This window comes from Aotus nancymaae, unplaced genomic scaffold, assembly GCF_030222135.1.
Source record: "Aotus nancymaae isolate 86718 unplaced genomic scaffold, 86718_ANA_hifiasm-v0.15.2.pri h1tg000033l, whole genome shotgun sequence".
Lineage (NCBI taxonomy): Eukaryota > Metazoa > Chordata > Mammalia > Primates > Aotidae > Aotus > Aotus nancymaae.
The window spans coordinates 47,336,204-47,362,130 of record NW_026988447.1 but is presented as its reverse complement, the minus strand read 5'-3'; the positions used below and the strand labels follow the sequence as shown (position 1 = coordinate 47,362,130).

The window sequence follows — 25,927 nt, the reverse complement described above, 5'->3', positions numbered from 1 at the left end:
TGTCCTTACTTCATTGATAAGTCACAAATGAAATCACTTAATGCCTTTGTCTTCTAGGGAGCATGGGCTGTGTAAAATGTTAATTGTACCACAGGTCCTTAGATAATGCCATTTTATTCAACATTGTTTCATGATAACATTGATGAGGAAGAAAATCTATTTCCAGCTGGGGCCACTGTGTGTACGGAGTCTGAATGTTCTCCCCATGTCTGTATGGGTTTTCTCCAGGTCCTCTGGTTTCCTGCCACAACCCAAAGCTGTGCTTATGAGGTAAACTGGCATGTCTAAATGGCCCCCATCTGAGTGTGAGTGTGTGTGTGTGTGTGTGTGTGTGTGTGTGTGTGCCTTCTGATGGGCTGGCCAAGGCTGGTTCCTGCCTTGTGCTCTAAGCTGCAGGGAAAGGCTCAAGCCACCGGAGACCCTGAATTGGAATAAGTGGGTTGGAGGAGGAATAAACGTATGGATACAAATTACTGACATGTAGAAATTCGTAAAATGTATGATAATCACACAAATGCAAGACAACAAATGATATTGTATGAAATTGCTCAGTGAGCCTGCTTGCGATGGTTTTGAATTGCGTTGTGACAGGTGGTACTCCTTATAATCTTCTCTTTGCAAACATTTATTCCTTGATTGAATCCACTGCCACTACAGCTGCCCTCACTCACTGATTCACCAAAAATTGGGTCAATGATTATCTTGGTTTTATTAATATTTCTTATATGCATGTATAGCTGACATTTATTTCCATGTTTAACATTAGAAGTGTTTAAATCTTTATTTAGAAGTTTGGTGATGTCTTGTTTTTATCAATTGGTCTATGGTAAAATTGGTTTTAAACTCAGAGTTTCCATGAACCTATCTGTGACGTTTTAAGTGAGGACTTACTGTTTATAGAGCTTCTTAGTGCTGCAACGGGCAGTGTGTCTGGAAATCACTTTTGTTTGGTACCACAAGTAACACAAACTAACTTTCCCAGGCTCTTCTTTATTTTTAGTATGTTTTTATGTGGATGAACATTATGGAAAATAAAAGCATTATGGGAAAATTAAAATGTCCCATTCGTACATTTTTGGCAGATTGTATTCAGATTTAAAGCATATAAATATTTGGAATATACAAAATCTACTTTTATATTGGACCACCCAGATACATGACATGTGATGACAAACTATAAAAATAAACCTGCAGGTGACATTGTACATTTTATGCAGTTGACTGACTGTTGGGTTTAGGTTTAAGAAGATCAGCAGGAAGAAAGAAAATAAAACACGTTAAAATTTAACATACCCAAATCTATGCAATATATGTAGCTATAAGAATGTAGTTTCCAGGAGAAAAATTTATATTCATTCTCTCTCTTTCTCTCTCCCTCTCCCTGTCTCTTCTCTTCCCCCTTCTTTAAATAGATGGTTCATAAAAGTACTTTTCACAGTTGCAGGTTTATAAAAAAAAGTGCTTTCTTTTGTTTCCTCTTACAGCATTAATTCAGCAGGCTGCAGACAGAAAAGTAGTAATTTAACTCACTTTAACTCCTTTTTGTCTATTCCGTTCATAAATGTGGCAATTCTCAAAATATTTATTTGAGAGACTCTAATCCTCTAATAGTTGAATTCCCAACGCTCATATTTTAGGACATCACTCATGGCGTGGAGATTAAAACTTCATGTGTCCTTTACTATTCACAGAATTATTAAATGGAAGGTTTTCAATTATACTCATACCTTTAACTGCTTGGATTTAATCTGTTAGTGCCAAGGAACTTTGCTCTCCCTTCCGTCCTCCTTTCCCTTATCTCGCCCCAAGTGGGGACATGCTCTTGTGTGTGAGGCTGCTTTCCTTTCCCTGAAGGTGGGCCGAGCAAACGAGAGTGACGCAAGAGTGGGCTGTGTCCTGGATGCTGCGAGCGCCTCTGCCTTCTTGAGAATGAGCCCATTAGCCGCACAAATTCGCAGCGGGCGTCCAGGGCAGCGGTCGCAGCAGCGGCGGAGGCTCTGCACTCCCGAGTCCTGCGTCCTCGGCAGGCGCCCGGAGCTGAGTGCGCATCCTCCACTGCACTCAAGCTTCGTCTGTATTTTCAAGCTCTTCATGCTGCCCAACTAAAAGGAAAACATGGGCACTGGGGATTTTATCTGCATTTCCATGACTGGAGGGGCGCCCTGGGGGTTCCGATTGCAAGGTGGCAAGGAGCAGAAGCAGCCCTTACAAGTTGCAAAGGTAGGACCTGAACGGGGTATCGCGGCTCTGTGCCGGGAAGGAAGGAATGAAAGCAACCTGTTGATGGTGTTTTCAAGTTCTGATGCAGAAGTCTATGTATTAGTTTGATTTTGCTGCGGACATTCGAGTTTTCTAGGATGTGAGTTGTTTTCTAAGAAACGTTGGAGAGCAATGGATCACATCCTAAGTAATTAACTTGCAATTGATGAGGGGTGGGTAGGAAGAATGCCATATTTATCAGCTGAGGAAAAAGGCCTAGTTAATCATGTTCTTCTGAAACCAGCAAGACGCTGGGGAGCGTTTCTTCCAGGCAATATTAGAATGTTCAGTTGAGTTATTGTTTCATGTCACTTCACTTGGCTCTGGCAGAGGAGAAACGCTCAGCTCAGCATAACTATTTTGCTTGGCTATTTTGGGGACGCTTATAAGTGTTGGTAGTGACAGTTATTATGCAGTATTCATGAAAAGGCCAATTTTGGGCAATAATTTTAAAAGTATGATGAAATGTCATAAAACCTAAAAGAGTACCCTTTTAAGGATTTGACAAATAAGTGCAAAAATCCAAGTGCTGTATTCCTTTTCATGTACACTTTTGGTCAAGAGATCAAAAATAAATTTAGAAGGTAATCTAAATATATTAGAACTAACTAAGAGGTAACTTGGTAACGCATCTAATAACTATCTAAAGTGATTTATGTTTTTGTTGCCATTAGATTGCCTGCGTCACCAGTTAGCCCAAGGAGATCTGGCATTCTCTAATTGGCATTCAGCTAAAATGAAATTTAAAATGCACAAAACTAAGCAGACTTTTACCTGACTTTATCATCAAATTGTAAATTATAGTATTGTATTGAAGAACATGAAAGAGCATAGGATTAATTTCCTATTTTATGCTCATATTAAAAATCGGTATAGATCTTTATGAAATATATGGGCCACTGCCTTTGTAGTTATTGTTTCCTTTTGGCTTTTATTTTTTTTTTTTTATGTCCCTTGTGAAGAAAGAAGTTTCTTTAAAACTTCTTTTTACTTCCAGGCATCCATCTGAAAATCCTTTTGTAATGTGATGGTGGAATCCTGCCACCTAGTGAAAATTGCAAACATCAAGAATGAAGCATAAAACAATAGATGGAAAGGAGTGTTTTTATAACTGGAAAGTTCCGTCGGGGTCTCCAGTTCAACCCATGAATTTTAGATGAGGAAAGAGCCCAGAGATGTTAAGTAACTTGCCTTGAGTTTTCACCTTGAAACTGGCAGAGTGATTAAAGGCCCAGAAAGGTGATTTTGTTGGATTTCTTTAGGAGTCAATAGCAGGCAACCTCAGATAAAATATGAATGCCCAATTTAGCATATGTAGAATTCATGACACTGAAGCAGATTTGTCCTGAGTCTAGAATAGCAGTTGGCTAGCTCTAGTTATGAGATTTGGGTTCTAATTCCAGCTCTGATCTAACTTGCAGCCTGGCCTTAGGAAAATCTCTCACCCTTCCTGTCTCATCTGGGGTGTGTGTGTGTGTGTGTGTGTGTGTGTATGTGTGTGTGTAGGGAGAGGAGAGACAAAGAATTTTACTTAGGTAGTGAAGAAGTAAGCAAGAAATTGGACTATGCAATCTACAAAGCTCTGTCTTGCTCAAGTATTCTACGATTCTGATAATGTACAGTTTTAGAATCACTTGCCTGCTAATTGAAATATGGGGACAGAAGTGGCTGAGTGCTGTTGTTCTCTGGTGGTTCTTTGGCAGCCAGGCCTGAAGAGGAGAGCGGGTAGTGGGTTTCTTCTTCTTTCTCCATGTGCCGATTTCGATGTGGAATCTCCTTATGGTGATTCACTGAAGAGCTAAGGCAGATTGCTAGGAAAGGGTGCTGTGCAGGAGTTTCTCCGCTAATGGCATCTCTATTGCCAGGATTCAGTGAGGTTGTTAGGCTATGTCAGAATCCAGTCCTACACTCCCCCGACATCATGCTTCCTAAAATACCCAACAATATATTTGTGGTTTTCAAAAGATCATTATTAAAGCATCTAGATGTTTGCTTTGCTTTTGTAGTTTGTGATACTATAGTTAGAGCTATAGATTTTTAAAATATCATGAAAGAATCTGGAAGTTTGCCTTTATTCTTGTGTGTTTGTGTTTGTAAGAGAGAGAGAAAGACCACAGTCTACAGTCTACCTTTTGTCCATATGTTAAAAAGACTAAAAACCCCGTCTCTGCTAAAAATACAAAAAATTAGCTGGGCACGGTGGTGCGTGCCTGTAATCCCAGCTACTCAGGAGGCTGAGGCAGGAGAATTGCCTGAACCCAGGAGGCGGAGGTTGCGGTGAGCCGAGATCGCGCCATTGCACTCCAGCCTGGGTAACAAGAGCGAAACTCCGTCTCAAAAAAAAAAAAAAAAAAAAAAAAAAAAAAAAATACTAAAGAGCTATCTCAAGTAGCTGTCAGTTCTAAATTACTGTTTCAATGCACATTTTTGATGATGTTTTTTAGTTCAAATGATTATATTCAATTTCTTATACTAGCATTATTTGTGGTAGAAATCCCTTGGAACAAAGTGCTTATCACTTTCTCTGTTATCAAGGCCATTGCCTCACTAGAATTACTGTATTTTATTTAAAACATTAAGTCGATTCAGTTCTAGTCATGGTATCTCATTGAGTTCAAGGCAAAGTGAGCGTTCCTTGGGCATAGGCTTTCTCGGCTTATAAGGACCGGTGATAGCTTATCAGGGCTGGATGCAAGGAAAGAAAAGGCTGGAGAGATGGTTGCTGTCAAATCAAATGCTCACAGTTTTAAAGAATGTGCACAGAATTAATTTGGGAGTTGAGAGGAAATTAAAATTTTCAAAGAAAAGAAAATTTCAGCGAGTGCTTGAACCATGCCCCTTAAAATGAGAATGCTACAAAGCAGTTCTGTAGACAGTAACATATTTTGGTGTGTTGTGAAATATGTAAGTATTTAGATTTTTCATAATTCTGTACAGAGTAAAACTCTAACAGGCTGAAATAGTGCAAAAAAACCAAGTTTAATGTTATTAATAATAATCAGAAACTGAATGACTTCATAATTCCTAATAAATATCCTTATAGTGACATATTTAGTGACTTTTGAGATATGTTCAAACATGTTTAGTATTTGGTTAGCTGGTTAAACTATATACAATCTCCAAATTTAAAAGACAAATAACAGGAATATGTATTATCAAAACTTGTCATTGAGATTTAAGCTCAATGCCATGAAATCTGTTTTGTTTTAAAAAATAAACTGAATTTTTAAAAGCCCAAATAATCAGTTACATAAGCTTGTTTTTTTTAAGTGTTTATATATCTTTTAATTTATATTCCAAATATATGTGATGGGAAGCAAACATCCCTAACACTGAGTTATAGCATAATACTTTGCAAAGTATATTTTCAAGAGATTATACACAGAAACAAATTTATCCAAACAGAAAACCTCACTGTGTGTGCAGATAGCTTTACAAAAAGAATGTGAGCACTTCTGCTTTACAAAACTCTGTCTTTTGGGACATGTACTTACCTGGCTCTGTCTCAGAACATGCTTTTGGCAAATCACTTTGGAAAATCTTCATATAAAGGAGTGGGAAGAAATTTTTGTTTTACAAAATATCTTACCTGCAATTGAAAAATTACTCACATTTTGAAAATAATTAAGAAAAAAAGTTCAGACTGTTTATCCTTTATATTTTTAATATAGTTATATGTTTTACTATAGTCAGAAATTTATATTTTCTTCAAACCTTATACACTGCTATAGTATGTACCACTAGAGTATATATTCTCCTACTGAATTTAGTTCAAAGTTTCAAATAATTGTTCATTAAAATTGAGATGACATAGTATAATCCTTCATTTCATAAGGCCAAAATTGATTTAATAATTCTTATCAATAGTTAAGCTATAAAAAATGATAGGATTTGATTTTTCTTCTTCCTCATTGGTGGAAACAGGTGCTTGAGAGAATAAAACTAGGTTAAAGTTGTCCCAAAAGGAAAGATTATTATTTTTTTAAATACCATAGTTTGTGTCCAACCCTGATTTAATTGATCTAGAGTTCATCCTGGACATCAGGATTTATAAATACTCTGAAGGTAATTCTGATGTGTGGTCAAGATTCACAACCACTGCTATGGAAAGTTGAGGCCACAAAAATTCTGATGTTCTACTGCACAGTATGGTAACTATAGTTGATAATAATGTATTGTAAATTTCAAAATAGCTAAAAAAGAGGAGTTTAAATGTTCTCATCAAAAAGAAATGATAAATATTTGAGGTGATGGATATGTTAATTAGCCTTATTTGATAATTTCACAATGTAGCCATGTATCACTACATCTCATTTTACCCCATAATACATACAACTATTATTTATCAATTAAAAATAAAACAAAACTTAAAAAAGAATGTTAAGTACCACACGCTAACCAATTGCACACACATATGTTTATTGCGGCACTGTTCACAATAGCAGTCTTGGAACCAACTCAAATGCCCATCAGTGGTAGACTGAATAAAGAAAATGTGGCACATATACACCCTGGAATACTATGCAGCTGTAAAAAAGGGTGGTGAGTTCATGTCCTTTGCAGGGACATGGTTGAAGCTGGAAACCATGATTCTCAGCAAACTAACATAAGAGCAGAAAACCAAACACCACATGTTCTCACTCATAAGTGAGAGTTGAATAATGAGAACACATGGAGGGGAACATCACACACTGGGGCCTGTCAGGAGGTGGGGGTCTAGAGGAGGGATAGCATTAGGAGAAATACCTAATGTAGATGGTGGGGTGATTGATGCAGCAAACCACCATGGCACATGTATATACCTATGTAACAAACCCACACGTTCTGCACATGTACCCCAGAACTTAAAGTATAATAAAATAAAATTTAATTTAAAAAAAGAATATATATATGATTATATATTATATATATTTTGCTGGTTCATGAAATTATCATCATTAATCATCTAAGATTCTTTATACTCTGTTCTATAATTGTTATGAAAATTCAAGAAGAGGTTAAAAAAATAATAAAATTGAGGTCAGATAGGTCCCCACAGGGCTTACTGAGGGGCACAATATGTCCTCTCTGCCCTTCCACACTGCCTCTCTCATAGTCAACTTAAGAGGAAGACCAGAGAGAGGCTAATTATTGTCTGAGTTTTTGCACTGTGAGCAGGTCATAATAGTGGTGGGAGGTTCCTTTTCTGAAGCCAGAATGGATGGGCTGCCTGGATCAGTGGGAGTGGGGAAGAGGAGGTTTGGGAAGCTCCAAAATGATTACTGCAAAGATTAGGGGAACTGGCAAAAAACAGAGACTAGCAGTTTATTTTCTGGTAGTTTGTCTTCTCCCTCCGTGGACTTGCTAGTCTGCCTAGTGCCTTCATAAGTGGGAGTGGGTGGGGAGTGTAGGGGGAAAGTAGGGAAAATAAAACTGGAGAAAGATGCAGAGAGAAGGAGAGTAGGAGAAGAGGGAAGAAGAAGAGAGAGAGAGATAATATGATTTGCTTTAAAAACAGCAATCGCCTTTGTTTAATACTCAATACAAATTCGGAGTTCTTCTAAGTGAGAATTCTATACTCTGACAGTAACATTCAGGAAACACTTCTCCAGGCTAATTGAAACTATATATCTGCCTAATAGCAAAATGCATCCCAGGTTACTAAAGTGCTAATTCACTTTAAAAAAGAAGGAAGAAAGAAGAAGAAGAAGAAGAAAAGAAGAAGAAGAAGAGGAGGAGGAGGAGGAGGAGGAAGAAGAAGTAAAAGAAAGAGGAGTATACAATTCCTGTTAAGCCTAGTCAAATTTTCATTCATTCTGCCTAGAAATAGTAGTTTCAACATGATCATCAATGGAAGTTGCGTGAGTCGGTGATAAGTTCTCAGGACTAGCATACATAAAGAACACATGATTGATATGAACCTGTGTGACATAACTGATTTTTTTTAAGGAGTGTCAACTCATTCCATTATAAACATATATTTCTTCCAGTAACTGCTTTCAACCATGATAAAGACGAATTCCTTTGTTAGTAATCTTTTGGGCAGATCTCTTGCATTTCTGGTGGCTTTTGATTATTAAAACAGTCAACTTTAATTAAAGCTTCAATCAACTATCTGACTCTAAACTCTATCCCTAGTCACCGTGGCCAGGTTTATGGCTCCAGGGTGTGGCATGGAAAAGGAGGATGTCTGCTCTTTACCCGTATCCCTCTAGCCTCTCCAAGGTTGAGTTGAAGAGGAAAGGGGAAGATAGATATATTTATTCATAACTGAATAAGGTGGTGTTTCTCTCTTCTTTGGTTGTTATGCTTCTCTGGTTAATGTTGAGTGGCCATTAATGTCCTCTCTGAGGCTGGTGTCCAAATTCTGGAGCACATGTATGGTTTCTTCTGGGAGAGCTAGAGGGCCTCATTAGTGCACAGTCCTCTAACACAGGAAATCAGGCTTCTGACAATCTCTTCTGTACCCTCTACAAACCCATTGGTTCATCAAGGTACTAGCTTGCTCCTGCTAGACTCTGGCCTTTCTGGGTAGGGCCTTAGCAAGATGGCTAAAATATAACCACCTTTTATGACAGTCACTCATCCACAGGAAATGCAAGGATCCTTGCCTTGTCAAATGGGTAAGTCGGTATGCAGCGTCATTGTGACATACACCTTATACCTAACTGGATATTTTGCACATTTTTTATAGTAATCACATCTTAATGCAGCTTCCAAAATAATTTAACTTGTTTCTGTCAGTTAGTGTTCAAGAATATAAATTAATTTATATATTTGGTTAAAAATACTTCATATGTGTATATCTTATAATTTCCCAAGTGTCTTAATATATGTTACCATTTTAAACATCAATTCAGTTGATAAAATTTTATAACTCTGTTTATAGATTAAAAAAAATAGATCCTGAAAAATAAATTAATTGTAAAAAACATTATATAAAGAAGTACAAAGTTAAATATAATTCTTTCCTTCTAGTAGGAGCATCATGCTACTATCCTGCATCAGCTGGATAAAAGAACAGGCTCTCGCTTAGTATTGCTGAAAATTGCAATAACTTCAATACAGGGTTTGAATGAAATAGAATCTCACCAAATCTAAGCTTAATCCTTAAAAATATTGATAACAAACTATTCCTTTTTTAATGGGCCTGAGGAAAAGGATTACAGGCAACGCATCTCTAAGATAATGTGCAGTGAGAAAGACTGAAAAGGGAACCAGTCTGCTTGTCAATAAACCTGAAGTTTTGGACTTCAAGTTATGGATTCCAAGTTTATTATGTCTTTTCTAACAGATTCATGATGACACTGAGTTCAGTGAGGTTCTTATAAAATACAGGAAATGGAGAATTTCTGAAACAAGTTCATTAAACAATTCTGAAGAGTAAACACCTTCATGAAGTTAAAAGACCCATCTGAGAAAGAAAATAACATTTTCTCTTTTAGGGGATATTTTATTGTTTGACAATCTCAATGAGAACATATTTATGGTTTTGAATTATTTTAGGCACCTAATGTTTCTGAATTGCCCATTATTCTTTTCTATTTTTCAAAAGCAGAGGATGGCCAGAGTTTCAACAAACTGTGTCTTCAAGTCTTTGTGAAATTCTTTGCATGTGGCGGATTATTGGATGTAGTTTTCTTTAACTAGCACATAAATCTGATGTGTTTCAGATAAATTAACTGCAAAATGTGGTGGATTTACCATTTGGAACATTGTGAATGAAAAATTGCATCTCTAGATAATGTAACAAATAACTATTTTCTAACCATTGGTCTTTGGTTTTTTATGACCCTATTCATCAATGACTAGCTTCTCCTCTTGTATTTGGAAGCAGTGCGGGTACTGAATTGATAATGAGGATCAGCTTTCCTGAATGGAATTATGGATTTACGTCTGTATTAGTTCATTTTCACACTGCTACAAAGAACTATCTGAGATTGGGTAATTTATAAAAAGGAAAGAGGTTTGATTGACTCACACAGTTCCACATGGCTGGGGAGGCCTCAGGAAACTTAAATCATGGCGGAAAGTGAAGGGGAAGCAAGGCACATCTTACATGGCATTGAGCGGGGGGGTGAGGGAGAGAGAGAGTGAGGGGGGAACTGACAAACACTTTCAAACCATCAGATCTGGTGAGCACTCACTCACTCTAATGAGAACAGTATGGGGGAAACCGTGCCTAAGATCCAGTCACCTCCCACCAGTTCCCTCCCTCTACACGTGGGGATTATAATTTGAGATGTGATGTCGGTAGGGATGCAGGGCAAACCATAGCAATATTTTATCTGATTCTACCTATAGATACTATCCCTTCCTTCACCTTTCTTCCTTCATCCCCTTTAACAAAATTTACCTTCTTGAATTTCACCTTTTCAGGACATGTTATTTTTATGCTAGGAAATCTGTAATCATGACCAATGAGTGTCATTTAACCCCAAATATCTTGTTGCCTTTAATAGTATCTTCTGGAGAAAATTTTATTTAAGAAACTCATATATGATATTTACTAGGTACTAGGTGCTTCTTGAATCACCTTTTAAATATAATGACAGAACTCTGAGGTTACCCTTAGTTAAGATCCCCATTACAGGGGCCCAAGGAGGTTAAGTGACTTCTCAGGTCACATGGGTAGTTAAGATCAGAGCTGGGGTTCACAGCTAAAGAGGATGGATCCAGGGCTTGTGTTCTAAGCTCCTATACTTTGGGTCTAGTATAGTCACTTTGGGTCTAGTATAGTTTGAACAAGTTAAGATGGGAAGATGGCATCTCAACAAGAGCATGGTGGACAGATTTTTTTGACCCTTAAACCAAACCTGCTTTCCTTGTTCTGACATTAAGTATAATCTCACTTACTTAATATCAAATCATTTTATTTGGAACTTTTATTTCCAGAATGAATAATTTAGGAACTCAAATAGAAATAGGCTAGAAACTTTCATAATTCTGCTTTTTGAAGGATAGTTTTTATTTTATTTTCATAGCAAGATTTTCCATGTCTTCTTGAAAACTATGGCATGATACCTTGTTTTTGAAGCAAAAACTTTCGAGCAGTTGACCATTTTTGAGAATTTTGTCATGCAGTTCAAGACACATTAGAGGTGAAATTATTAAGAGTTTATAAATCCAATGTGCTTTGCTGGCAGTCTAGTTACTTACTTTCTACCTCCTCAGTAGCTCCTACTCCATTTCCTGCTCTGTATTCCTGCCCGTTATCATCCCGGCTCAGGCCCTCATTTTTGTCTCTTAGATAATTATATTGGCCCTGTAACTGGTTCTCCTTGTTTCTGGTTTCACATTCCTTGAGTTCATGCTACAGAGAGCTGCCAGAGAGATTTTTCTAAATCACCTGTTGTATCACTGCTTAAAATACTTCAAAGGCTTCCCATCACTGTCATCAAGATAACCATAACATTGATTTTATCTTATGTGCAGACATGGGTTAAGGACTTTAGGAATTATTTCTGTCCTAATATTCCTACTATCCATTTTTTTTTTAAGCAGTGGAGGAAACTGAGGCTTAGAGAAGTTAAGTAAAAAACTGTTGATCATTCAACTAGCAAATGGCAAAACCAAGCCAGGAGCCAGTTTGAAGACAAAGCCCATGCTCTTAGCTGCCACCCTGCAGTGGGGCTTGTTCACAGGCCTAACGCCCCGTTCCGTGCTCTCCATGATCTGGGTGCTCACAGACTGTCCAGCCCCATCACCTGTCACCCTCCCAGAAGTGCGTTTAGCTATTTGAAAATACCACCGTTCTCTCAAACACTGTTCCTCTCTGGCTGCTTCATCCCTGCTGTGTCCTTGGCTGGAATGCTTGTCCACCCCATCTCCTGGCACCTTCCCTAAAATGCTTGGAGAAATGTTACTCACCCTTGAAGAATCTGTTAAAGTCAGTTCTCTGAGAGGTTTGATTCAGTTGTCTAGTCCTAGGTGAGCACTTGCTCTTCCGTGTTCCCATGATCACACATGGCTTTCGCCTTGAGCTCCCATGTGCAGCCTGACACTGAAGCTTTTGTTCACAAGTCTTTTTCCTCCATTAGACTAGTGGTAGCCTAAAGGTCTAACTGTGCCACTTAAATTAAAACAATTTGGAGCATATCCCATATACAGAGTGTATGTACATATATATGAAATATAGTATATATGTACATGTACTGCTGTGATATTTATGTATAGTAGAAAACTTACCAAAAAAAAAAACTTTAAAGCATGAGCTAAAAAGTGAAATGAACAATATTTTAAAACTTTTTATTTTATTTTATTAACAATACAAAAAGTATTTTTATTCTCACTATCCAGAACTTTTTCTTTAAGTGAGAACAATGTGGTTGACAGACTTTTCCAGACTTTGAAAATCTTGGTGTGACCCCATGGGGTGCAATGATCCAAAGGTCTAGTGAAACTATAATTTGTTTCAGTTCTTGAGTTTAAAGACTGTCATAGCTGAAATGATAATCTCTTTTTTTTTTTTTTTTTTTTTTGAGACAGTCTCACTCTGTCACCAAGTACCAGGCTGGAGTGCGTGGCACAATCTCTGCTCACTGCAACCTCCGCCTCCCGGGTTCAAGCAATTCTCCTGCCTCAGCCTCCCAAGTAACTGGGACTGCAGGCGCACGCCACCACGCCCAGCTAATTTTTATATTTTTAGTAGAGACGGGGTTTCACCATGTTGGCCAGGATGGTCTCGATCTCTTGACCTCATGATCTACCCGCCTCAGCCTCCCAAAGTGCTGAGATTACAGGCTTGAGCCACCGTGCATGACCTGAAATGATAATATCTTAATATATGCAGGTACACATTGAAGAAATGAATCACTACCTGATAATCATTTTTCATTTTCATTAACAAATAATGCAACTATTTTTGTCGCAATTTGACCAGTAGGTTTTCATTTTCTTTGAGGGAGTCCACCCTTTTTTCTTACAAACTAATTGGAATAGACCACATTTGTATATTTTAGTATTAAACCCTCGCTGTACATTTTATTTGAAAAATATGAAATCGGGTTAGAAATTCTTCTTCCCAGTTAAGTGTGCTATTATGATGTTTTAAAGAATAATACATTTAAATAATTTCCAGCCCCAAATCACTTAATTATAGAAACATTTTCAACATATTTTTCATTTCTTTTTGAAAAGTTGCTTTCAGAGCAATTCATGTTAGGCAATATATCATGCTTATTATACTGAAATGTATGTCAGGTGACCAGCAACTAAAAGTCACTTGTCATCACAGAAAATGTCGACATATTTGGAACATTCATTTATCTGTTAAATACAACTGAAAGATCCTTAGGTTCCAAAGTACATTAAGGATTTGCAAGAGATACCATTGGAACCTCAGTGGTACACATTTCTGTATGATATAAAATCTTTTCCTAGTCACTCCCTATATCATTGCTACATGTTTTAAAGATTCCAGTATGGCTTAAATGTGAGTTCTATAAAATTAATCATATTTATGACCTCCTGTAGCACTTTTGCACTTCTGTTATTTTGCTGCATTAACTTGCCTGCAAGTAATGCACTGAATGAATTTGATGTAAGGGACCTTTGTAATCTTACCCTAGAATATCTCTCTCTCTCTCTCTCTCTATGTGTGTGTGTGTGTGTATATATATATATGTATGTATGTATGTATGTATGTATGTATTTTAGGATAATAAGCATGATATATTCCCTAACATGAATTGCTCTGAAAGCAACTTTTCAAAAAGAAATGAAAAATATGTTGAAAATGTTTCTATAATTAAGTGATTTGGGGCTGGAAATTATATACATACATACATATATATATATATAGAGAGAGAGAGAGAGAGAGAATATATATATTTGTCAATTCTTGCTAAAGCCAAGTACTTTATCAATGATTGTCAATGTATACAGTTTTTCTACAAAATATTCATTTTCTTGAATTAAGGACTTCATTTACTTTTGAGAATTTATCTTTAGTATCTTTCTTTCTTGGGTCCCCAAAGAAGTAATTTTTTATTTCAATATTGAAATATAATTTAGAAAATACCATAAGCTGAGATATACCAGCAACATATATTTCTTTATCCAACCATACAATAAACTTCCTCCAATATGTAGTTTGTTTTAGTATTATTTATATTAATTTTCTGGTATTTTTGTCTTTGCATCTTCAACAGTACTTGCAAAAAAATACATCTTGGTTTGTTGCCATATTGTATTATTTTAGCCATTTTTAATTTGTACCCATGAAGATCTTTCTAAACATTACACTTGGCTTAAATTCCGTTAAGTTTTAAATTGAATATTCCCTGACCTCAACCATTGCTGAAAAAACAAATCCAGAAGTTTTTCCTGCTCAGATGTTAGTTTTTAAATAGCTTCCTAATACCAATTGCTTCACAGTAACACTAACTAAACTAACATCATAGGACACAATAAGGCAAAGTTCCTTTGTCACACATTCCAAATAACCCATATTCCAAATTATCTTCTTGACAATTTTGAATATTTTCCCTACCTGTCACATAGGATTAAGCAGTAATGGTTTAATCTCACAATATGAAGAGTATCCATAGGAGCACAGGGGAAGAGTCAGCTCTGCTGTATTCTTGTTGTTCTGTTTTGCTTGAAATGTGTTGTCTTTAATTAATAACTTCCTTTCAGAAATATTTTAATATGAATCATTTTGTGAGAGTTGATTTTCTTGAAACTAGATAATTTCATGGAAAATCACTTTATCGGGCACTGGAAAGCATACTATATTGGAAAATACAGAAAGAGAATGAACTGATGAGAAACCCTCCACCCTGCTGGGAGGTCAGTCCCCTTTTTGGTGAGGTCACCCAAGCACTGGGGAAGTACGTAACTGTCTGGGCTACAGATCAGGTTGGACCAGGATACCGCTGTCAGTCCATATAGTAAAGTGGATTCAGTGTTAGTTAGTGCTCGTTTCCTTTTCATTTTGTAGATAAAAGTAAGTATACATAAGAATCCAGTGGGCTTGTTAGATATTTGGGGGAAGAGCCTTCCAGGAGCCCTGAGACAGAAGTGTGCTTGGTACGGTCAAGGAGCAGTAAAGGTGCCAATGTAGCTGGCACATATTTTCATGAAAAATTGTTATAAGAAGTCCAGACTTTCACAATGGTAAAAATGAAAAACTCTCTCTCCTGGGAACTCTGGCCATCATTAAATGATTAACACACTGGTCCTATAAGAACAACTTTGCAATGTGGTCTTCGAATTTCCTCTTCATCCATTTCAGCTTCTCATGATGTAGTAGCCTACTGACCAGTCTCTAGAGTTCCTGTATTAGTCCATTTTCACACTGCTGATAAAGACATACTTGAGACTGGGTAATTTATAAAGAAAAAGAGGTTTAATGGACTCACAGTTCTACATGGCTGGGGAGGCCTCATAATCATGGTGGAAGGCAAGAGGCACATCTTACATGGCAGCAGACAAGAAAGAATGAGAACCAAGTGAAAGGGGTTCCCCTTATAACACCATCAGATCTGGTGAGACTTACATATTCACTACAAGGAGAATAGTGTGGGGGAAACCACTTCCATGATTTAGTTTTCTCCTACCAGTTCCCTCCCATAGCATGTGGGAATTATGAAAGCTACAATTCAAGATGAGATTTGGGTGGGGACACAGCCAAACCATGTCAAGCCTTATTTAAGTGAATAATCACTACAACCTCTTATAATTTTATAAGAGGTTATAGTGATACATAACAATTTGGATAAAAATAATATTAATCTTTTCTCTTCCTCTGAAATTTATTCTCCCAGTGAGAGAAGAGGAATTTAAAGAGTGTCGAGGAGAATTTTAATAGATAGATCCTGTTTATTTTATAGAGTTTACGGAGTTTTGCTGTATTTTCTTGTGTGTCTTAATTTCAGTTCTTAAAAAATAAAAAAAGAGATGACCCTATTTGGATATAGTTTGGAAACTAGCCCATGGAAAGGACAAAAAATATTTCAGTGCTGGTTACAACTTACTGTGTAACTTTAAAGACATTTTTCAGAGCTTCAGTTTCCTCATCTGTAAAATAAGGTACTATTAATGAAATTGCGGCCTTTGTAGGTAAAAAATATGGGAATATTACTCAGTTTTATAGGTGAGAAACCTGAGACCCAAAGAGCCAGTTAATAATATAACTTAAAAGGCTTTTTAAAGACTATATATTAAGATGATTTCCTTGAAACTAGATAATTATACAGAAATTCACTTAATCAGGCACAGTAAAACATAATATATTGCAAAATGCTAGAAAACGAGCTTATGAGAAAGCCTCTTTCTCTTTCTGTGTACCTGGCACACAGTAGTCATGCAGTAAAGGGATTTGTCATTAGTATTGTTATTCTAGAGGAGGAAGTAACTGTCTTCTACACAAGTTTTGTTATATTCAAAAACTAAGAAAAGCAGTAGTCCAATTCACTGAACTCCAGATATACAAATAAAATCAAGAGCAAAAAAGCCAGATAGAACAACTTGCGATGATGCTTTCACCCAGTGCAAGTTTTCATTTTTGATAAATATGACATTTCAGAAAATGTTTGCAGTATCGGTTACTAATCAAGATTACTTTGTTATGCAGTTTAATCAGTTTAAGGCAAAGTATCCCACAATTATATATTTTGTGTGGCCAGATAAAATCAAATGATTGTTCCACTTAAAAGTTGTACAGATTTTTAAAAGGAAATACCTCAAGCTATAATTAATTGCATGTAATTCTGTTGAGCTCTATTTAGAGCAAATGGATTTTCTTTCAATATATTAGTCTTCGTACCTCATTTTCCTCATTTGTAAAATGGATCTAGTTATAACATTCATTTTCAAGGATTGTTTTCAGGGTTAGAAATTATACATGCAAATCATTTAGTACTTAGAAAACATTCAAGAGTTTAAAAATTGTTAGCATGTTTGTGTTTATTCTAATTTTATCTAACAAAGTTTTATGAAATTAAGGCATATCTGCCATCTTCTATTCAGTGATTTTTGAGAACCAGATGTCATTGGAAAGGCTCCTGTAGTTCTCGGGGTCCCACCCTGTGAGGTGGCTTTTAATAGTTTTAGAATGTTGCCTCACATTTGCTGAATAACCCATTGCCCTTTAATTGGAAACAGCATATGGAAATAATCACGAAGAGAAGAAATCATTTCAAGTGCTTTGAAAATATAAAAGAAAATAAATTGTCCTTGGTAAGTAAATATAGGACACTGATCTCTGAATAGGAAAATTCTGTGCCAGGGCCTTTGGCAAAGGCTAATGAGGATTTTGTTCCCTCCCCCACCTCCACCCCCACATGCTTGTCTTCTAAATTACAAGGCTTTATTACTATATAAGGCTGCTTTTTCTAAGTAAATGATAATACATTCAACTCCTTGGAGTTCTTAGCTTTTCAAACAGTGGTATTATTTTCATCAGTCAAGATCAAGCTAAAATGAAAATCAAAATCTGTGAGAGTCAGATAATACCATAGAAGTCACTTTTATTTTGTTTTCTTTCATGAAAAGCATAACATTTTCCACTGGATGGTGCTCAGCATGATTGCTATTAGACTGACTTGTGTAAATATTATATTACATTCATCGGTTGCTGTAGGGAGTCAAAGTGCAGTGATCCATTTTCAGGTCTCCAATCTTTTGGCTGCCGGCCTGCCAGATGGGGAAATGTTGATCACAATTTTATCTCAGTGCAGAGCTGTGGTCAGGGGGAGGAAGTTCATTATTCCATTCTACCCTCATGCCACAATGACCAGGTAGCTTCATGTTGACTAGGTGACTGTGGGTCCCTTTAGTTGCAGACACAGGACTGAGAGTAGACACAAATTCAATTAAGGATCCCTTCATGTTATTTATTCCATTATGTTCTTCATGATGGCCAATTACCCTGAGCCTCTGCTTCTCTTTCTTATTTGAGCAGGAAAATTTCTTCTCTCTCTTCACGGCTCCCATTCTCTTAATTCCCATTCTTTCTTTATCTAGTTTTTTGAAGTCTCTTCTCCCTGTAGTTTCTTTTTTTTTTTTAAATGTTATTCCAATTTCTTTTTTTTCTTAAGCAAATTGAGACATCAAATCTAACATTGCCTTACCTGCAGAAGAAACAGACGTGATACGTGGTGTGTGTATGTGTGTTTGTGTGTGTGTGTGTGTGTGTGTGAGAGAGAGAGAGAGCGAGAGAGATTGAGAGAGAGAGAGAATGAACATAGGAAGTCTGGCATAAGTCTGTCTTAATTGATTTTCATGGAACAGTAACAAAATGGTATGGAAAGTTATTTTGCCCTTATAGGCATTGTGTGATTTTCCAGGAGTGTGTTTCAATAGTCCAGCACATCTCTCATAGAAAATCCATTCTCAGGTTTTTAAGATCCTTTACTTCCTTTCATTGTGCGTGTCCTCCTCTCTTTCCCCAGCCAGTCAGACAACTTTTCTGTCCGAGAAGCTTGTTTTGTCTACTGAGGCTGTTCTTATGTTCTTCTGAACGTGTCATGCTCATTCATCACCCAAGTCTCGAATTCTCACCTGGGTTCAGTGTCCTGGAGCCAAAGTGGCAAGGGAGACTGCAGTCATTGGTATGCCTTCCTATTTGACACTTAAACAAATATTACTGTTTTGATACGGCTAATGTTATGATATAGGGGCTTGTTTCTCATTGGTATTTCTAGTTAAATAATTTGCATTTTTTCACACTTATATTGTCACCCTGGTCTTTGAGAGTAGGAACCACACCTTTTCATTGCTCTTGGCATTTTCCAAAATAATGCTCTTCAAGGTGAATGGTTAACATATGTCACGTACATGTATAACTAGATACTTAAGGCAGGCTGATATACCTGTTGAACAGTTACTGAATAAATGAATGAATGACTGTACATCTTTTATTGTTAGTTAAAGAGTGGCAGCTACTGAAAAGCCTGATTTTCTGAGGTTTTATCTGATGCTTTTTAAAAAATGAGCAAGTTATTTAAAGAGTAATTAGAAGAGTGATATATGTGCTGTTCATGTGTGTGTTCAGATTTTTAATGTAATAGTATGTAGTAACAAGAAGCAAATCCACGAGATTCAGTGAAAAGACTGTTGACTGAACTGAGAATCAGGAGACCTGAATTCTAGGTACGAGTCTAATTTCCCTTGTCTCCACTACCTTAACTATATCGCTGACACTAACTGGCTCTCTGTTGCTCTATTTATAAAATGAAAAATTTAGAATTGATGATTTTAAAGTTCCTTTTGGTTAGAGCTATTTTAAATCAAGACAATAATGAGAGAAAGAAAATGCCCATGAATAGTCTTATTTTTTCAGTGAATTTGAAAAATAAAATAAAGAAGTGTTTTCTAGAAAGGATAATTATGTATACAGTATTATATGTATACATAATTTGAATTTCTCCAAATTATAATTTGCGTCTGTGTTTAAAATAAAAAAAGAAGAACTCTCAAAATGCTACCAATTTAATGTGTACTTTACTAGATCTTTTTTATGCCTAAAATGATATTGTAGCAAATTAGTATAGAATTCAGCATTTTCCAGTGCAGCTCCTTTATTATTATTTTATTTAAAATTTTATTATTTTAAATATATTTTAAAATAATAATATTTATTAATTTTTATTATAAAAAATAAAAATATTTAAAATAATAATTATTTTAAATATTTAAACTTTATTATTATTTTATTATTTTTTTGTAAGAAATAGGTTGCCCAGGCTAGACTGCAGCCGCACCATTATAGCTCACTGCTGTCTCTGACTCCAAGTGTTGCTCCCATCTCAGCCTCCTAAGTAGCTAGGACCACAGGTGTGCACCGCCACAGCCAGATACTTTTTTTCTCTATTTTTTGTAGAGACAGGGTCTCGCTTTGTTGCCAAGGCTGGTCTTGAACTCCTAGTTTCAAGCTCTTCTCCCACCTCAGCCTTCTGAAGTGCTGGATTACAGGTGTGAGCCACTGAGCCCGGCCCTTTTGAAATATAAATGCTTAATTCTTTTCTTTTCCTTATAACTTTTTTAAGTAATGAAGCAGTTTCCCACCATACAAAAATATAATCAATATTTCTTTAAAAAAAGTAATTAAGAGTGCATGGATTTAAACACAATTGATATTTTTATAACTCTAACTTCTTTACTCAAACTTTGGATCCAATAAGATTTATAGCTTTTATGTTTTATTTTCTTCCTCCACTAGAAATCCCAAAGAAACAATTCATACAGACTGTCTTGTAGAGTTAAAACCATTCATTTCCATTATTAAAACTGTTACAATACTCTGACCTAGCTGCCTACTTCTATGAAGCATTCAGATTTGATGGAAATGAGAGAAGAGAGGATGTGTTTGACATTGTTCATCTATTCCTTAAACCCCTCATTTGGGTAAAGATGTCAAAGAGAAAAAGGAGTCATTGGTATACTTGGACTTGATTAGTATAGTGCCACATCTCAAAATGCAATATTTTAATCAAATCATGGCTCTGGCCCACAAATGAATTCTTTAAAGTCTATACTAAAAATCCTAAAATAACTAGAATTGAAAATGGCTTTAATTTTTGGAACATAACTATGACATATTGTCATAAAAGTAATTCAAACATTACAGAAAAAGATAAAAAAATAAAGTAAAAATTATACCAGCCAGAAAGACCACATTATTAACATTTTGGGAAGCAACTTTTCAGACCCCTCTGCACACACAACAACTCACAATCACTCTTACCTTCCATTCCATGTAAAAAGAATGGTACTTAATGTGCTTTCTTATTAAGTGACACATCATGGACATCTTTCCATGCCCATGAATACTGATTTGCATCATAATTTTTAATGGCTGTGTAGTATTATATAGATTGACCATAATTTACTTAACTAATTCCCTATTAAACATGTAGGTTATTTCTAATTTTTAACCATTACAAATAGTGCTGAGATGAATACTTTTGTATATGTAAAATATATTCATGTACTTTTCTGATCATCCCTCTAGAATAAATTCCTAAATGTGGAGTTGCTTACTATGAGAATATGCTTTATGATGGCTTTCTTAAAATTATTTCCTTTCTTTTATTTTATGTTTTTGTAAAAACTAAGACTATGTGAATTACTTTGAAGTCTGTTATTATACATAAAGAGAACTTTTCTTCTCATGTGCTTGTTGCTCTTTATATTGGCCAATACAGATTTCTCTTGACGGATAAAATAAGTATATATCGATGTCAAATAATCGAGGTAACATACTTCCATTTCTAAACATTTTAAAATATTAAAGGTGATTTCTAACTTTAAAAAATGACTTGAAAAAAATTTTGATAGAAAAAATTCTCACATTTTAGTTTGATTAAATTTTCAGATTGTTTCAGGATAAAAAATTTTCATAAATGTGATCAATATTCTAAAAGCAACAGGCAGGAAGGTATTAAAGCTTAGGAAGTCTGAGTTTGCAGCTTTTCATGGAATTATGAAGACAGGAGAAATTTTAAAAAATCTATCCTAAAAGATAATTAAGTTCTGATATCTCTCTTTTGGGAGATATGTGAAAATAGGTTGCACACATAATAAAGCCTTACAGAACAGGAGTTACAAATGCCATCATACCACTGTCTACTAAGGCTACAGGATCAGTTTCAAGAGAAGTCATTGGAATTTAGATCTTATAATTAATTTTTTGTTTAATTCATGAAAGTATTATAAAAACCTTTATTTTGTTTTTAATATAGTTTACATAATTTAGTTTTAATATTGTTTAATTAAATCTATCTGGTTGTTAGAAAAAGGAACTTGTTTTTTAAACTTTGTTTAGAGTTTGTTTTTTTAAAAGATTGGGCCCTAGTAACATAAAGTCATAGAGGAATGAGCACCTTCTGATCCATTGTTCAATTCTCTGGCACTGCAGAAATGCCCCTTGACATGCCCAGAAGCCTGACCTGGAGTCCAGCTCCATGGGAGTGACTCTGCAATGAACTATGGATGCATGGCTCATATGTACCCTCAAACATCAACAAAATACAGCTGTGATTGCAAATTCACCCTAAGGGATGCCTGATATGGAATAAAAAGCTCCTTTCAGGGTTGTGAAACATCCAGGGGATGAGAGCTGACATACATGTAGACATCTATTCCATTTACATGGCTCTTAATTGAGTTTTGTCTTGGTAATGGGGCTGGTCTTGAGAAAGCCTAGGCTAAAAAGATGTCTCTGAGGGTATTGACCTACAGGAGATGATATGTTTTGGGGTGTGGGAGAGGGGAGAGCATGTGTGAGATATGAAGATGCCTGTTCCCTGGACTTGCCCAGGGACACTCCAGTGGAGAGAGAGTAAGTGGGAGCTTAAGAACTGTTTTCCATTAAACTCAATACACTAATTGTGCCAGAGTCCAGGTGACAATGTGGGACACAGCGCTGTGGAGGGGTGTTTTCTCACTTATTCCTCTCATACATAGACAGTTTTGGTAGGGACAGATGCAGAATAAATTGCAGGCCCTGCCCATGCTTGGGAAGGTTGGAGCAGAGGATGTGAATGAACTTATTCACTGTGCATGGAGGAGGAGCAGAGGGAGTTGCTGAATCAGCTGCTGGGGCTCTTGAGCCAGCAAACTTGCAATTATTAGTGTCCCGAGGGCATTACCATTACATTTATATCTGTATGATTTCCAGGGCCCAGCCTGAGTCCATATCTGTGACTCTTGACAGAAGTTGGTATCCACATACCAAAGGTTATCTATAAACTAAACAATTACAAATGAGACAACACCACAGTTGTACAGTGGCATTTACTGATCACTCCCAGTGTGTTCCTGCTCTCTCCCATTTGTTGAAAACAGATGACCTGAACATAATTTCACTCCCTTTCCCATTATTTTTTGTTTTCCATTTCCAACATCTGTTTTACTATGAGCCCCAAATCATTAATCTAGCTAAAGTATTGACGGTTCATCAGTCCCTTCTGGGTTGCTATATTCAATCTTAGATTTTTGTCTTTGCAGCAATACATGTGGCTATTTCTCACTGTTGTTTTATCTGAAAGATTGCTCCAGGTGCAGAGTTTGACATGATGCTTCTCCTCTCCTAAACCCTGACTTGTAGCCTCCTTATCACAGGAGACATTATGAAAAAAGATGTCAGAGGAGAATGAAGTGAGAATGAGATCATTCAACTTTGTTTTTCCTTTCTGTGCTGTGATTTTGTTTTTCCCTCTCTCTTAATTTGCTTCTGACCTTGCATAACATGCCTATACTCATATCTGAAAGAGGTGCGTTGCACTGAGAATTTCCATTTTTACAGCTTTTAAAAATTCCTTAATCTTTATGAACACGAATGCTTAGAAGTTACTTGTTTAGTTATATGTGTGTGTGTGTTTATGGGAAATACAAGGTACTTGAGTATTTCAAGTTTCTGCTAATTGATAGGATAGACAGGGAAAAGCAGTATGCTGATTTCCAAAGAGAAGGGTGCTTTTAGGGACTAACGGCTTCAGAGGATTTTCATCAACTATCTTCAGCATTTCATAGAAAAGCTATATTGTTTAAAAGTTTAGCATGTGGGTGGATGAGTGTGTGTGTGTGTTGGCGGGGGGTGGGGGTGTGAGTATGCAGTTCAATCCAATCGTTCATTTTGAGCTAGGTTGAAAAGAACATTAGAACAAATTCTTGTTTTTTATTTATATAGCCAACTACCTTTCCTTTTTCTTTCTTTCTTTCTTCCTTTTTTTTTTTTTTTTTTGAGAATCATCCTTCAAAGTCCAGTTGTTTTCATGATTCCTCTCCAAACAATGGTGGAGATTCCTCTCCAATGGAGATTCCTCAACAATGGAGATTCCTCTCCAAAGCATGAGTACTTTATTTTCTAAAAGTGTCAATGCCTTGTGCTGTCAATGCCTGTGCACTTGGTGCTTAATCATATAGTGTTAATTTATTTCAACTTTTCACCAGAGTGTGTAGTCTTCCTTAAAGAAAACGGTGAGTTTCTTACAGACAGAGAATATACTTTGTATTTGTTTTATCTGATGGTTTCTCACATATTAAAAATCTTTAATAAGTACCTAAGAGATCTATCCTAGATTTTCCTATTTATTGTCTGTCCTTTACTCCTTGGATAAAGGAAAGATAAAACATTTTTGGTTTAAGAAAATCTCATTGGTATGAGGATGAAATGTTGAAACAAATACATCTTTGAGTTATCTGAGCTATCAAATCATTTTATGCTATGCCTAGGTCCATTATCATGGATAATTGGGAATTGCTTGCATTATAACTGCATGAACTGCCTTGGTTAGCTATTAATACGGATCAGTCACAAGGAATTTCTCTGCTCCTCTCTTACAAACTCCAGATGTATGTGTGAGATTAATTCAATCTTTGTTTTCCCCGCTTCACCATTTGTTTTTCTATTGAATCTAGTCACCTTTCAAGCAGCTGGAGTGGAAATACCAGAATGTTCTTCTCTGATGCCTGATCCTTTCGTTCTTTATTTTATTGTTTTATTTTCTTTGTGCATGCATAAAACTTCTTGGCATGTTCCTATGATAACATTAAAAACTCTATAGTCTTTCCCTATAGTTTGCCTGAAGTCTGTGTGTTCAGAATCAAAGGAAAACTATGCATGAAACATCATAAGGGAGGTTTTGCCATCTCACCATCATGGGAAAAAGTAGGAGATACCAACATTTAGAAGCTCTTTAGATCATTAATTCTAGGAGTTGAGATGAGACATGGACTAGAAATTAGTTTGTTTACAAATCCCATTTTCATTCAGCAACTCCCCTAATCCCACAATAGAGCTAAATACAATGAACGCAGTCTTATATAATAAAGAGAAATTTTCCTCAAGGCACAGAGATGAATGACAGGTTAAGCCAATTGACAGGATCAAGTCTAGATGCAAAATAAGATTGATTGAAGAATGCCAATGAGTGAAAAATATGGAAAACATTAATGGGCTCATAAAACCTTAGAATTTAAAAGAAATGTCTTTTTTGATATAACCTGCCTCTAAATAGAGGACTTCTTTCCACAACATCACTGATAAATAAGCCACTAGCCTTTACAAAAATAGTTCTGATCATGAGACTCAATTAAATCTAAAGAATTAATTGTTGGTCACCATTACATAAAGAAATTTCTTTATTTGAGGCAGGATCTCACTTTGGTTGCCCAGGCTGGAGTGCAGTGGAGTGACCATGGCTCACTGCAGCTTCAATTTCCTGGGCTCAGGTGAGCCTCTCATTTCAGCTCCCCCCGACCATTAGTTGGGACTACAGGTGTGTGCCACCAGACCCAGCTAATTTCTTTTTTTTTCTTGAGACGGAATCTCACACTGTCACCTGGGCTGGAGTGCAGTGGTGCGATCTTGTCTTATTGCAACCTCTGCCTCCTGGGTTCAAGTGATTCTCCTGCCTCAGCCTCCAGAGTAGCTTGGATCATAGGCGCCTGCCACCACGCTTGGCTAATTTTTGTATTTTTAGTAGAGATGGGGTTTCACCATGTTGGCCAGGCTGGTCTCGAACTCCTGACTTTAGGTGATCCACCCACCTCAGCCTCCCAAAGTGCTGGGATTACAGGTGTGAGCCACTGCACCCGGCCAAAATGAAAAAAAAAAAGAAGTTTAAAAATTTAAGTAAACTCTTTTTCCTTACAACTTATTGATTTAAGCTCTGCCTTTAGTAAAAACTTGACTATCTACTCCTTTCTATGACAGTTGTTCAAATAAAGACTTTCTAGA

General features: G+C 36.3%; 1 protein-coding gene across 4 annotated transcripts in view; it reads left to right on the top strand.

Annotated features, from left to right (window-relative positions):
* Positions 1-1,971: 1,971 nt before the first annotated feature.
* SYNPO2 (synaptopodin 2) overlaps positions 1,972-25,927 on the top strand; it is a 169,275-nt gene continuing 145,319 nt past the window's right edge. The window contains exon 1 of one of the 4 annotated variants that reach the window (XM_012473025.2): positions 1,972-2,220. In XM_012473025.2, the coding sequence (XP_012328448.1) occupies positions 2,116-2,220 (105 nt within the window). In that variant the 5' untranslated portion in view covers positions 1,972-2,115. The remainder of the gene's footprint in view (positions 2,221-25,927) is intronic. The other 3 variants (XM_012473023.2, XM_064383921.1, XM_064383922.1) reach the window with 3 other exon arrangements.